Genomic DNA, 14471 nt, shown 5'->3' on the forward strand with positions numbered 1-14471 from the left:
CAATTTCAATTTGTGTGTCAAACAATCTCCAAAATTCATAATCGAGTTGAAAAAAATTAAAGCTTAACAAAGTGTGTTATGGGATATTTTTTATATAAATAAGTATATTTGTTTTGTTTTTTAAATATAAAGATTGTAGAACAGCTGGATATATAGTATATTTTGGATACATTTATGTTTTTCTATGCCTTATTCCATGTTCAAAGTATATTTTTATTCTTTTTTATACATTGCAAAACTGCTCTAAGGTATATATTTGGATCCTATATTTATTTTCAATTTGAAAGTTTTGCATAAATTAACAATAACAAAGTGTTTTTTGAGAGAAAAATGCCAAATAAATGCATCATGTAACTAAAAAAATAATCGTTTGAATAATCGTGATTTCAATATTGACCAAAATAGTCGTGATAATGATTTTTTTCATAATCGAGCAGCTCTAGCTCAATGCTCATTTGACACCAATGCTCAACACGTCTTGAAGGGTTCATATTATCTGGAGTTGTGTTTAGTTTCATTCACGTATGTTTAATACGCACCCTGCAAACGGAAAACGCTCTTTTCCAACTTGATGTCATGTGCTAAAACAAAGGAAGTGTTTCATTGTGTTTTTAAACCCCGTACACCTTCACTAGATTCATTTGGATGATTTCAGCTCTGGAACTGCCAATCTCTTGTAAACAAAAAGGTAAAAGGAGGTGTTAACTTGAAACTACCACTTCAGGACATGACAGGTTGGAACAGAGCACTGTGAGATTTGAAGATGTAGGAACAAAACAGAACTCCAGGTATGATACAGTTTTGATGAGGAAACAATGCACTAACATGACTAAAAGCTCTCATGAGTCAATTTTGCATAGTATAGGACTTTTATTATTTATTTATTACCTATTTTCTTTTAATACTATGAACCAGATATTACGTGTTCTTCATAGAGATTGAATTGAATTTTAAATTTACACTACAACTTCACAAACCTGACGCAATGTGCAGTAGTTCATTAGTGAAACGCACGCAGATTGTGAAACTTTAAAAACAATAAAAGGTAACATTTTGATCTAATACTATGTGTTTTAAGAAGTCTAATAACCTTTCTTTAAACATAAGCGGTGTAGCTTTTCTGGTTGGGCGTCCACAATACCCCAAACCTGTTATTGTTTTGCCTGGAATACTGCACAGTGTGGCATTAAGCTTTCAGTTTATTTATTCAATCATTGCTAAATAAAAGCCGTACTGTGAATTCGCTTCTCTACAGTTCATTTTGTTTTCATATTTAGTTTGTAAAGGGTAGCGCAGGCAATTTGTACATTGGCATTACAAGACTGTTACTCAACCAAACTAAAATAAGTCCCCTCCAAAGCCGAAACCACAGGCACCGGTCTGGGAGAGCTACTAACCACCGCTTTAACGGCTCTGAATATATGCGGGAAACTCTTACATACAGTCACAATGAACTGTCTGTAGTAATGTTAGGTTATATGAGTTCATGTGCGTTTATCTGAGTAATGTTTTGAACAAATTGCATACATACTTCTACTTGAGTAATCTTATTTTGAAGTAACAGTACTCTTACTTCAATATAAGCCTTTGGTTAAATAACTCAATTGCTTATTCACTGTTTTTGAATTAAAAGTGGACTGGGAAACCCTTAAATACAGATACAATGAGCTGTCTGTAGCAATGTTAGACTGCGTTAGTTCATGTGCGTTTATTTGAATAATGTTTTGAACAAATTACACTTTAAATAGTAGTTTTATCACACCTTACTTTTAATTGAGTAGTTATCTTGAAGTAATAGTATTCTTACTTGAATATAAGCTTTGGTTAAATAACTCAATGGTTGATTTACTGTTTTTTAATTAAGTGGACTGGGAAACTTTTAAATACAGTTACAAAGAATGGTTGTAGTAATGTTAGGCTACAGTAATTCATGAGCTTTTATTTGAATGTTTTGACCAAATTTAAGTTCTAATAGTAGTTTTCTCACACCTTACTTTTACTTGAGTAGTTTAATATTATTTTGAAGTAACAGTACTCTTGATTAAATATAAGCTTTGGTTAAATTACTCAATAGTTGATTCATTGTTTTTTAATTAAAGTGGACCGGGAAACTCTTAAATACAATTACAATGAACGGTTTGTAGTAATGTTTGGTTACATTAGTTCATGTGCTTTTGTCTGAATAATGGTCAATGGTTGATTCATTGTTTTTGAATTAAAAATGAACTGGGAAACTCTTAAATACAGTTACAATGAATTATTTGAACAATGTTTTGAACAAATTGCATAGTAGTTTTATCCAACGTCTTATTTTGAAGTAACTCTACTCTTACTTAAATATAAGCTTTGGTTAAATAACTCAATTGTTGATTCACACTTTAATTGTTCACATTTAAAGGTGGACTGGGAAACAAGGAATGGTTTGTAGTAATGTTAGACTACTTTGTTCAAAACATTTAAAAACAAGCGCATGAACTAAATTGCACTACTAATAATAGTTTTATCACAACATACTTTTATCTAGAGTAGCTTATCTTATTTTGAATTAACAAGAATATAAAAATCAATGGTTGATTCAGTGTTTTTGAATTAAAAATTGGACTGGGAAACTCTTAAATACAGTTACAATGAGCTCTCTGTAGTAATGTTAGGTTACTTTAGTTTATATGCATTTATTTGAGTAATGTTTTGAACAAATTGCAGGTTTAATAGTAATTTTATCACAACATACTTTCATTTACAGTACTTAAGTCATCTTATTTTGAAGTAACAGTACTCTAAAGCCCTGGTTATTAACTCACTGTTTTTTAATTAAAGGTGGAGTATGTAACTTTTCTGGTGAGGGGTCCACTACCTGTTTGTCTCCATGGCGATGTTATTACTTGGAATGGCTTTAAAGGGATAGTTCAGGTTTTTTGACATGAATCTGTGTGGCATCCCCGTCAGCAGTGTGGTGACTTTACCTCCGAAAGTGTCCGGTGAGCCGAGATCCTGGCCGTTTTTGGTGCTGAGGAAAGTAGTTCGGCAAGTTGGCTGGGGACAGTCTAATAAAGCGTTTGTCTTCTCAAAACAATATGTGTTCAAAAGAGTGATACATTTGCACCACAAAACCTCCGTCCTCTGGCGCTATTTTCTCTCCGTACGTATCACTGCGCCTGTTTCACTTTGTTAACTGCTTGGAATATTCGCCTCTTCTCTCTCTCTCTCCGGTCTAACTCTCTCTGGCGAATTTCGGCATCGGTATATTTGGGTTTAAAAACATATCCCATTGGCTCTGTGCTAAAATCAGTGTCTTCATCATCGGTGTCGTAATCAGACATGTTCTTGATAACATTCCGAGCAGTTAACAAAGTGAACCAGGCGCAGCTGTCACCTGGTGCGCAGTGATACGTACGGAGAGAAAATAGCGCCAAGCGATTATGAGGGCTGACTTTTTAGAGGACGGAGGTTTTGTGGTGCAAATGTATCACTCTTTTGAACACATATTGTTTTGAGAAGAAAAACGCTTTATTAGACTGTCCCCAGCCAACTTGCCGGACTACTTTCCTCAGCACTAAAACCGGCCAGGATCTTAGCTCACCGGACGCTGTCGGAGGTAAAGTCAGTGTGGATGCACCACACTGCTGACGGGGATGACATACAGATTCATGTCAAAAAACCTGAACTATCCCTTTAAACATAATTATTTATTTCACTTTTATTCAATTCCACATGCATCCTTACTCTGAATGTGAATTGCCTCTCCACAAATCTGACTGGCCTTCTCGTCTCCATGGAGATAGATACGGTATGTTTAACGCCATACTGTGGAACATTTCGGGTAAAGCAATAACATGTCGAGCATGGTGGTTGACCCTTGACAAGAAATTTTACTTAGTGCGCAGCTTTAAATTACAAAACAGAAAATCCACAAAGCTGTTTTTTGTTAGTTAGTTAGTTAGTTTATTTCTTTGTTTGTTTTTGCCACTCCTCTCCTCTGATCAAATATCCCCTCGTCCTCTTCAGCATCACAGCGACGGCGGCGAGCATCGGTGCAGCTGGGATCCCTCAGGCCGGACTGGTTACCATGGTGATAGTGCTAACATCTGTCGGCCTGCCCACGGATGACATCACCCTCATCATCGCAGTCGATTGGTTCCTGTAAGTTTGGCCTCCATGGTGTCACAGAAATGTTTACATAACAAGTCCTTTTTTTTTCTTTTTTTTTTAGCAATTGGAACACTTTCCTAACCTCAATCTGGTTTTTATTCTCTCCAGCACATTTCCATTTTTCCATTTCGCTATAGCTACTAGTTTAAAGGGCCCATATTACGCAATGTTCCTCACCAAAATCATACCTGGAGTTGTGTTTTGTTTCATTCACACTTTTGATGCACAAACACTGCACATTTATTCTCTCAAACAAAGCTCCTGTTATATTTTTGATGAGGAAACATTAAAACATTTAAACATAGAACACAGAAAATAGCTTAATTTGGTTCTTTTAAACATTTCCTTATATTATTTGGCCCTGATAGTTATTGGTATTGACTTAAAATGTTATAATTTCATGTTTGATAATAGATACGTACTAAAATTGTAATAAACACTACTTTATGTTCACACAGTTTCAGTTTGAATGTGGTGTTTGTAAATTGTCAACGCAAGCAAATATTGTGTATTTTATTCATAGTAGTGATAGTTCTAATTTATAGGGCTGCACAGTTTGAGAAAAATATTTCATTGTGTTTTATGTTTTAATAGTGGAATTCTGTATTTTAAATGTTTGAATGCAGATGATTACAGACATGAGCTGATAAACTAAAACAAGAATCACATGTTTATGATGATATTTATGATGATTGACAGGATATTTGGTTATCTGTTACATAAGGTTACATAAGGTTACATAAGGTGAGTTGTTGTACAGTTGTAGGGAGTATTATCTGTTACATAAGGGTGAGTTGTTGCACAGTTGTAGGGAGTATTATCTGTTACATAAGGGTGAGTTGTTGTACAGTTGTAGGGAGTATTATCTGTTACATAAGGGTGAGTTGTTGTACAGTTGTAGGGAGTATTATCTGTTACATAAGGGTGAGTTGTTGTACAGTTGTAGGGAGTATTATCTGTTACATAAGGGTGAGTTGTTGTACAGTTGTAGGGAGTATTATCTGTTACATAAGGGTGAGTTGTTGTACAGTTGTAGAGAGTATTATCTGTTACAAAAGGGTGAGTTGTTGTACAGTTGTAGGGAGTATTATCTGTTACATAAGGGTGAGTTGTTGTACAGTTGTAGGGAGTATTATCTGTTACATAAGGGTGAGTTGTTGTACAGTTGTAGGGAGTATTATCTGTTACATAAGGGTGAGTTGTTGTACAGTTGTAGGGAGTATTATCTGTTACATAAGGGTGAGTTGTTGTACAGTTGTAGGGAGTATTATCTGTTACATAAGGGTGAGTTGTTGTACAGTTGTAGGGAGTATTATCTGTTACATAAGGGTGAGTTGTTGTGTACAGTTGTAGGGAGTATTATCTGTTACATAAGGGTGAGTTGTTGTACAGTTGTAGGGAGTATTATCTGTTACATAAGGGTGAGTTGTTGTACAGTTGTAGGGAGTATTATCTGTTACATAAGGGTGAGTTGTTGTACAGTTGTAGGGAGTATTATCTGTTACATAAGGGTGAGTTGTTGTACAGTTGTAGGGAGTATTATCTGTTACATAAGGGTGAGTTGTTGTACAGTTGTAGGGAGTATTATCTGTTACATAAGGGTGAGTTGTTGTGCAGTTGTAGGGAGTATTATCTGTAACATAAGAGTAGGGATGCATGGATGATACGGTTTTCCCACAATTCGATACGTATCTCGATACACAGGTCACGATATCAATTCGATTTCAATACATTTTAAGACGCAAAAAAATCTCATGTAATTTTTTTCTGCTAATGAGTATAATATGTGTATTAACTCTAACTCTAACTCTATGATGTTAACACAATACACAATATTACACACAACACATTACAATAGAACTACTGTAAAGTTCTAATTTATATGTGAAAAGTTTTAGTTCATTTGATTCAATGATTTACAGCTCAGAGTTTTTATTCAGTGAAAATAAGAACAGAGCTTTCTCAGGCTATTTTATAATATACCAGTCTACTCTTAATATAGAGTGGTAGGGGAGCTGCACTATCACTTTTTTACTTTTTCTGCTTTGATGATGATTTGATGATTTTCTCCTGAGTCTCACTGGGTACACACGCCTGTGTCTGCTGCTCTGCCTCGTCTCCAGCAGAGACATAGTAGCTCCTCCCACACTGCCCTGCTCTTTTTACACACACTGTGCTCCCCCATCCTCTTTCCGGACACTAAAACTATGTTATATTACATAGAAATGTCTCAACGGACTGTTTTCTGAGTATAAACTTATGAGACAGAATCTGAGAAAAAAATTGCATATATCACAAGTGTGTACATGAGTGCATTTGATAAAGCCGATGTGATAAAAGCCAAACGTGATTTTAAAGTGAATATCTTTGTCATTCCTGGACCTATCAACGTAAAATAAAAAGTGACTGAAAGATAAAACCCACCTCTGTTAGAATATTTCAGCTGTAAGTCCCTACGGAGGTGTTTTCTTGTTGCATCTGAAAAGGACACTGCAATAACTTTTCCTTTTGGACCAAAATAAATGACAACACACGGATGGATGGACACATACATATCGAACACATATATCGAATCATTAGACCAGTATCGAATGATTTGACATTATATCAAATATTGTTGCATCCCTACATAAGAGTGAGATGTTGTACAGTTGTTTGGAGTGTGGTATTTATGTTCTGTAGTATCTCTCACTGTTTTGTTTTGTTTGTAGAAATTGTAATATTTCAAAAATTGCAGCCTTCGCCTTCAAATTGCCATTAATCTTGCAGCCTCACAAGTTTATCTCTTATATATTTTTTCCTATAGGGACCGATTGCGTACTACCACAAATGTGCTGGGAGACTCCATTGGGGCCGGTATCGTGGAACATTTGTCTCGCCATGAATTGCAAAAGGCGGACCCAGAAGTCGGAAATTGTGTGCTGGAAGAAACTGACAAGAAACCGTACCAACTCATCACCCAGGAAAATGACTTAGACAACAACAAGATTCCAAACAGCGAGACCAAGATGTAGAGGAAAAAAGACATTTCTTGTATTCCTAGGAGCACTGTTGCACTGTAATGAACCGTGTTTTCAGTAGGTTGCGTTCACGTACTGGAATTTCAGATGGAGAGCAGGGGTCTTGATAACTCTATGGGAGATTTGCTGTTTTTGAAAGAAATATCCAAACTTCTATCCAAATGAATCTCTTTGAAGTAATATCCAATTATTATATTTGTTTGGGATTGGCTCCGCGAACTTGCCATATCGATCTGATCACCTTTTAACTGACGACAACGTCTTTGGTAGTGAATAATAGCACCACTTTGTGAAACTACTGTGGAAAAAATTATAAATTAACAGAGAAGACATTGAACTTTGTGGCAGTTTTAGTTTCATGCCATTCATGCATGTTTGAGTAATTTAGCGATCTCTTCCGGGCCCTATTCGAACCCTCGTTACGTTCAATGCTCAGCCCACAAGTCTACGTCATTCCCACGTGACAGTTCTCCATAATTATACAAAATAATTACACAGAACTATACACAGTGTTGGGAAGGTGACTTTTAAAATGTATTCCCCTACAGATTACAGATTACATACCCCAAAATGTAGTTTGTAACGTAATCCATTAAATTACTCAAAGTGAGTAACGTAATCTGAATACTTTGGATTACTTGATTTGCTGGAGAGAAGCAAAGACGAGGAAATCATAACATAAGATGTTTTCTCTGCTAAAAGAAAATAAAAAGCCCAGACTTTACTGAACCAAATTAAACATATTATTATATATATAGAAGAGGATGAGATGTGGTCCACACAGCATGGTTTAGTCCTGTTAAATCCTGTTTGAGACATAGTTTAGAAATGGTTTTAGTCCTGGTTTAGTCCTGGTTTAGATCTGGTTTAGTCTTGGTTTATATCTGGTTTTAGACCTCGTTTGGTCCTGGTTTAGACCTGGTTTTAGTCCTGGTTTAGACGTTGTTTAGACCTGGTTTTAGACCTGGTTTTAGACCTGGTTTTAGACCTGGTTTCGACCTGGGTTTGAACCTGGGTTTCGACCTGGTGTTAGACCTGGTGTTAGACCTGGTTTGGACCTGGGTTTAGACCTGGGTTTAGACCTGGGTTTAGACCTGGTTTAGACCTGGGTTTAGACCTGGTTTAGACCTGGTTTAGACCTGGGTTTAGACCGGGTTTAGACCGGGTTTAGACCTGGTTTAGTGTACGGCAATGAGTGAAATTACTGAAAAAAAAAAGGGATATAGCCCAAAATGTGAAAAAAGGAAAATACCTCTGTGTAATCCATTTATTTCAACTAAGTAACTGTAATCTAATTACCACTCACTGAAACAGTAACTGTAACTGAATACAGTTACTCATAATTTGTACTCTGATTATGTAACTCTGGTACATGTAATCTGTTACTCCCCAACACTGACTATACACTACAACTTCACAAACCTGATGTGATGTGCTGTAGTTTCATTAGTGCGATGTGCTGAAAACCAGGACACTGTACAGGGGGACGGGCGGTGGGGCCTCATCATCAGCATTGAGCGACTCTCACCTGGCAAATCTTTTTTATGTTTTTTGGTGTCCTGGTGAGCTTTGAGGTCCCCGACACCCCCACTGGACACCGAAACACATGTGCCTGCTTGGAATTTCTTGTGCAAGTCATCGTTAAATGCACATTTACGCTTCAGCATGTTCCAGGCTGACTGACTGTTTGTGTCTGCTCGCTCTTTCTGAGTGCACACAGAGCTACGAGAGCCGCTCAGTTTAATGGCCCAATGAAAGATAATGAAAACCCGGACATTTCTATCACTTTATAAAAAATAAAAAAACTCAGACGACCAGGACAGGACGTGAGAAACAGACATGTCTGGGGGAAAACGAGCATTCGGTCACCGTACATTAGTTGTGATTGTGTTGTGATGTTAATACGTTGTTTTGGGCGAATATAGAGGCTATGTCATTGACTTCAGTAGCATCGGAGAAACATGGGCAGGTTTTGTTGTGTATTTGGTTGCTCTAGACGCTCTGAAAGGGGTAAAATGAATCATTTCTTCACTGTTCCTCTGGAAATTACTCATCAGGAGCTCAAACAAGGGAATTATCGAAAAAAATCGGATTATAGCTAGCAAAAACAAACTGCAAAGATATTTCCAATGGTACCATCAAGACACCCGAAGTTTCATCAAGGTATTTGCTATTTAAATAGTTTCATAGCTTATTTAATAAAAGAAGCACATTTACTGAACAAAAATTTCATTAATTTATCCAGGAAAAACCCGCACTAGTTTACGATTCAGCGAACCCACACTGGTCTCCTGTGATCAACATGGTGCATGAGTCAAAGAGTCTGTGAGCCGAACCTCGAAAGAATCGGCCATGAAAAGATCCTCGCGAACATTAGAAAGATCCGCTCACAAAAAGTGATTAAATCTAGAAGACATAGTTGTGGATAAGCAAGACAATGAAGAAAACATCGGTCCTACGACGAGTGACATGTTTATATGTGCGTTGGAAGATACAGTTTCTACTGCCACTCACACTGTGGCAAATGTTTGAAAACAAGAAAACAAATGTTTTCTTTTTAAATTTTAGTTCAGTAAATGTGCTTCTCTCATTAAATAAGCTATGAAACAATTAAAGTAGGAAATACCTTGATGAAAGTGACATGAGTGTGTCTTGATGGTACCATTGGAAATCTCTTTGCGGTTTATGTTCTCTAGCCATAATTCCCGTTTTTTTTTTTTTTTTCAATAATTCCCTTGTTTGAGCTCCTGATGAGTAATTTCCAGAGAAACAGTGAAGAAATGATTCATTTTATCCATTTCAGAGCGTCTAGAACAACCAAATACACACCAAAACCTGCCCATGTTTCTCGGATGCTGCTGAAGTCAATGACATAGTGTGCCTGGTGTCATGGCAGCCTCTATAGCATTTTCAAAACTATAAAAAACAACATGGTGATCTAAATATGTTATGTTTTACCAGATAATATGTAAATAAGTAAACTACCCCATCTTTAAACTGCAAATTCTCCCATAGAATTCTCATTTTGACTGTCCTGTCACATGAACACAGCCTATTGGGGTAAAAGTGTTCCTTCCACTAAATGGTAGAGTTCACAGATTTAATGCTAGCTATGTTGTAATATGTGCCAGGTTCTAGAGTATCCTTACATTAAGGTAGAACATTTTGCGAGGAGGTTTGTCATATAAGGTAAAATGGTTCACTGTTTGCATTGTTTTTTCAATGTGTTTTATTGATAGTGATCACAATGTGGTGCCAAGGTAATGCCAGCAGGCCAAGTTACACTAGTCAGATCTGTGGAGAGGCGATCCCCCTCACTCACAGTAACAATGTTTGTGTTTTCAAGGTGTTGTTTTAGCAGTAACAATACCTGAAAGGACTTGAATAAGTGCAAGGTAGGCGCAAGTTTACCGTACTGTGGAACATTACAGGCTAAGCAATAACATCTCCATGGAGACAAGCCAATGGACCCCCAGAAATGTTACATAGAGCAGCTTTAAAGTGAGCTTCGGGAAGGCATGTTTTATTATTAATGTGAAAATCCAAAACACTCAACAAATGTGTCACTCACTAAACTAGAGCAATATACACAAAGATCATCTAACCGTACCAACCCAGAATGGACGTATTGCTTCAAGATCAGCATCGAATCGAAATCACAATTTGAATCTACGCAGTTAGCAAAATACCATAATTTCCTTGAGGAAACCAACAAAATATCCCATCTTATTCTGCGCAAAAACTACTAACCCTGTAGTTTCAGTATTTTTGTCATTTCTCCCAGACGTGTTTAAAGGGACAGTTCAGAATTTTGGACATAGGACCTCATTTCCTCGTGAGCCAGAGTGTTGGAGACGTGTGGAGATGCTTTTTAAAATTTTCCATCTAGTCCTTGTATTTGCAGGCTAGTGCATGTCAATGGCCATAGTTATCCTGTCACTAAAAACAGTCTTACCCACTCCACAAAACACCCAAAACAAATCTATTATTATGCCAGACTGTCCATGTAAATGTCTGTGTCGATAGAATAATTTTAGAAGTAAAACCAGCGTTGCATTTGAAGGATTTATGTCTGAGCAGCAGCAGCGAGTTGTATTTCCTGATAGAAGGCTCGGCAGCGGCGGACTGATATATGAGAAAATAGTCCCTCAATGTGCGACAATTCATGCGATGCAAGGTTAGATTTATTTCAAACATTATTCTATCGCCACAGACATTTACATCGACAGTCTGGTGTAATAATAGATTTACTTTGGGTGTTTTGTGGAGTGGGTAAGACTGTTTTTAATGGCAGGATAACTATGGCCATTGACATGCACTAGTCTAGCACCAACGACCTCTGCAAATACAAGGACTGGATGGAATATTTTAAAAACGCGTCTCCACACGTCTCCAACACTCTGGCTCACTTGGAAATGAGTCCAAAATTCCAAACTGTCACTTTAAAATGCAAACTTTGAACTGAATCCTGAAATTTAAACTCTACTTGGTCAGCCTTAATGCCCTGCTGCTGTTTATAACATAAGATTAAAGCATTAGATGAGACCATTAAGTGAATATATATTTGCTGTAATTTATCCGTGGTGTGTAGGCTTCTCTTTTGTTAAACTGAAGACGACTGGAAATAGCTTTTGTTGAGTAAAGAGTAAAGAGTAAAGGACCCATATTACGCTATTGTCTGATCTATAATATAATGTTGTTTCTTCATCACAAACAGACCTGGATTTGTGTTTTGTTTCATTAATTTTTAACACAAACTCTACATATTTAGGCATATTTAGTTCGTCTCTTAAACAGAAAACACTCTTGTGATAATACAGGAAGCTTCACTGGTATCATTTGGATGATTTCTGCCCATCTCTGCTGAACTAAAGGTAAAAAGTAGCTGTTGAAAACTACCACTTCATGACATCACAAGCTGGACTAGAGCATTTTGAGCTCTGGAGATGTTGATAGAGTAATAATAAAGAGTTACGCAGACATGTGAATAAACAAAACACAACTCCAGGTGTGTTTTTGAGAAGGTGACACCATTATAACATGTTTTAAAGCTCACAAGAGTCCGTTTTTTGTAATATAAGACCTTAAATTTAGATTAGCATTACATGGGACAAGTCAGTCTACAGTATATTTGCTGTAATTGATCAGTGGCGGTGATTGTTAATGTTCTGCCAAGACTGGAAATAATTTTTGTTGAGTGAAGTTTAATGTACTTTTGTCCAATGAGTTCAATGTTTTATAATAATACTACAAAATACAAAGGTCACGTTTGTTTTAAATGCGTTTTAGGTTACAAATTACACTAAGCTTGTTTTTTTTTTTTTTTTTTTTTAACGTTTTGAAGCCATGCCATTGCACAAGCGTTTCCAATCTTGAAATTTTGTCTAGCTGGAAATCCAAATCGGTCACTACAATCATTTGGGCTGACTCACCAAACTCTACTTTGTATTTTAGCTTTAAATTTATATGAAAAATAAAATATGCCATAAAACAAACATTAAAGGGCCCTTGTTACGCTGTTTTCTGATCAATGCTTTAATGTCGTTTCCTCATCGAAAACACAGCTGGAGTTCTGTTTTGTTTCGTTCACATGTGTAGAAAGCGCTCCACTGTGTTTTTAAAGTCCATACACCTTCACTAGAATAATTTGGATGATGTCAGACCTACCCAAATACAATGCTGTTATGTGAATTATTGTTAAGTACCCAGAAATATTTTTGTTTAAGTTTTATTAACAAAACTGCAATAGATGTTTGAGGAAATTTTGCTTTCTTTTATGTATCCCCTTATGTGTGTGCTGGTTTTTATTTCAACGTATCAGTTAGATCAGATAGAAAATGTTTGTATAGTAATGTTAATATACTTACATTTGTATAGAGAGATGTAGATATGTGTTGATATTAACTGTAGATTTACATTGTGTTTGCATAGGTAAAGATAATTATATTTTTAGAAGATGAGAAAATCTAACCTCTTTACAGCTGCAAAAATTTGCTGGTTTAAAGGACCAAATGTTTCGTTTTCTTTTACCTTTAGAGGAAATTATTTGTGCCTCTGTTCATAATTGCTGGTGTATTTTTGTCATCTTTGTAAATTCAAAACATTGCATAAAAACATACATGATTGTTTGTAATTTTTTTTACCTAATAAAAAGTTGAAACTAAACTACTTACTTACTGTGTGCTTAATAAATGTAATATTGAGTAGATTCAGCCCATCTGAAAAAATAAAAAAATAAATCACACTCATGAAAATTTATTGTCTGTAGACCAGTGTTTTCCAAACTATGGTCCTTGGGCATCCTCTGGTGGTACTCGAGTCATTTTGCACTTTATTACATACATTTCTTGCTCAATCTATAATGCACGGTAAAGGTTGCTCATTTGCGTATTTATATTTATCTGATTTACACACATTTAGGTATTACTTGGTCCAGGTTGTAATGGAACCTTAAGTCCAAATTTAGACCTGTTTATTTGGACTTGCTTTAGTGTTAGACGTGCTGCTCAAATATTTATCAAGCTGGTACTTTGTGTGAAAGCTTTGGGAGCCACTGCAGTAGACTTTATTCCCCAGTTCATTTTGTAAACAGCTGCTGTTTTTTACATCATTATTTAACATCACTGTGGATCAGAATATGCTAAACATAAACTGAAAAGATGTACGCGTGTAAAACCTAAACAGAGCGAATCCCCAGCGCAGCCGCGGTCCCGTGGCGCCCCCTCGCGGCCGCGGCCTGCAGCGCGGCCTGGTGTTTTGTTTGGCGCCGATGGAGGGAGTCACTCTGAGATCTTTGCTCAATCAGACGGCACAACTTCCGGTCGGCATTTTGTTCTACGAGAGGAGAGCCTCTGGATCAGCGCAACAATCGTACTTTTTCTCATTTTCTGTCGAAATTGGCTCTACTTTTGGTTTATGTCGGCGCAGACCGACTGAAACGGCGACGGACGAATGTTCCGCCACGAATGTACGCTCAAACAGCCAGCTCTGAGTGACGGAAGAAGAACCAATCGGTCCGACCCGGATTATTGTTGATAGCTAACAGGCTAGCAGGCTAACAGGCTAGCCGAGCGGCTAAAGCTGCCAACCGAGATCCTTGTGGAGGATCAGGAGAAGAAAGAAGAGCAGAGACACGGACAAACCGAGCGAAAACATCCCCTCCCTTCCAACGCAACATCCCAAGGTAAATACTTCCGCATACACGCCATTGCAAATGCGTGACTTTTATTAGCTTTTACCCCAACTAGCTCTAATAAATGTTTTGCTCTGGGACCACCGACAGCGTCGTTAATCGTTGACCGG

General features: G+C 36.9%; 2 protein-coding genes across 3 annotated transcripts in view; both read left to right on the plus strand.

Moving 5' to 3' along the window:
• Positions 1–8262, plus strand: part of slc1a3a (solute carrier family 1 member 3a) — a 69618-nt gene extending 61356 nt beyond the window's left edge. Inside the window, exons 10-11 of the mRNA XM_055161379.1 lie at positions 4006–4140; positions 6956–8262. Of these exons, the coding sequence (XP_055017354.1) occupies positions 4006–4140; positions 6956–7163 (343 nt within the window). The 3' untranslated portion in view covers positions 7164–8262. The remainder of the gene's footprint in view (positions 1–4005; positions 4141–6955) is intronic.
• Positions 8263–13983: 5721 nt separating this feature from the next.
• nipbla (NIPBL cohesin loading factor a) overlaps positions 13984–14471 on the plus strand; it is a 49008-nt gene continuing 48520 nt past the window's right edge. For both annotated transcript variants that reach the window (XM_055161369.1, XM_055161370.1), the window contains exon 1: positions 13984–14352. The gene's annotated coding sequence lies outside the window, so the exon portion shown is untranslated. The remainder of the gene's footprint in view (positions 14353–14471) is intronic.

The sequence above is a fragment of the Boleophthalmus pectinirostris genome, unplaced genomic scaffold (genome assembly GCF_026225935.1).
Source record: "Boleophthalmus pectinirostris isolate CB_2022bp ecotype Guang Dong unplaced genomic scaffold, ASM2622593v1 HiC_scaffold_4, whole genome shotgun sequence".
NCBI classification, from domain to species: Eukaryota; Metazoa; Chordata; class Actinopteri; order Gobiiformes; family Gobiidae; genus Boleophthalmus; species Boleophthalmus pectinirostris.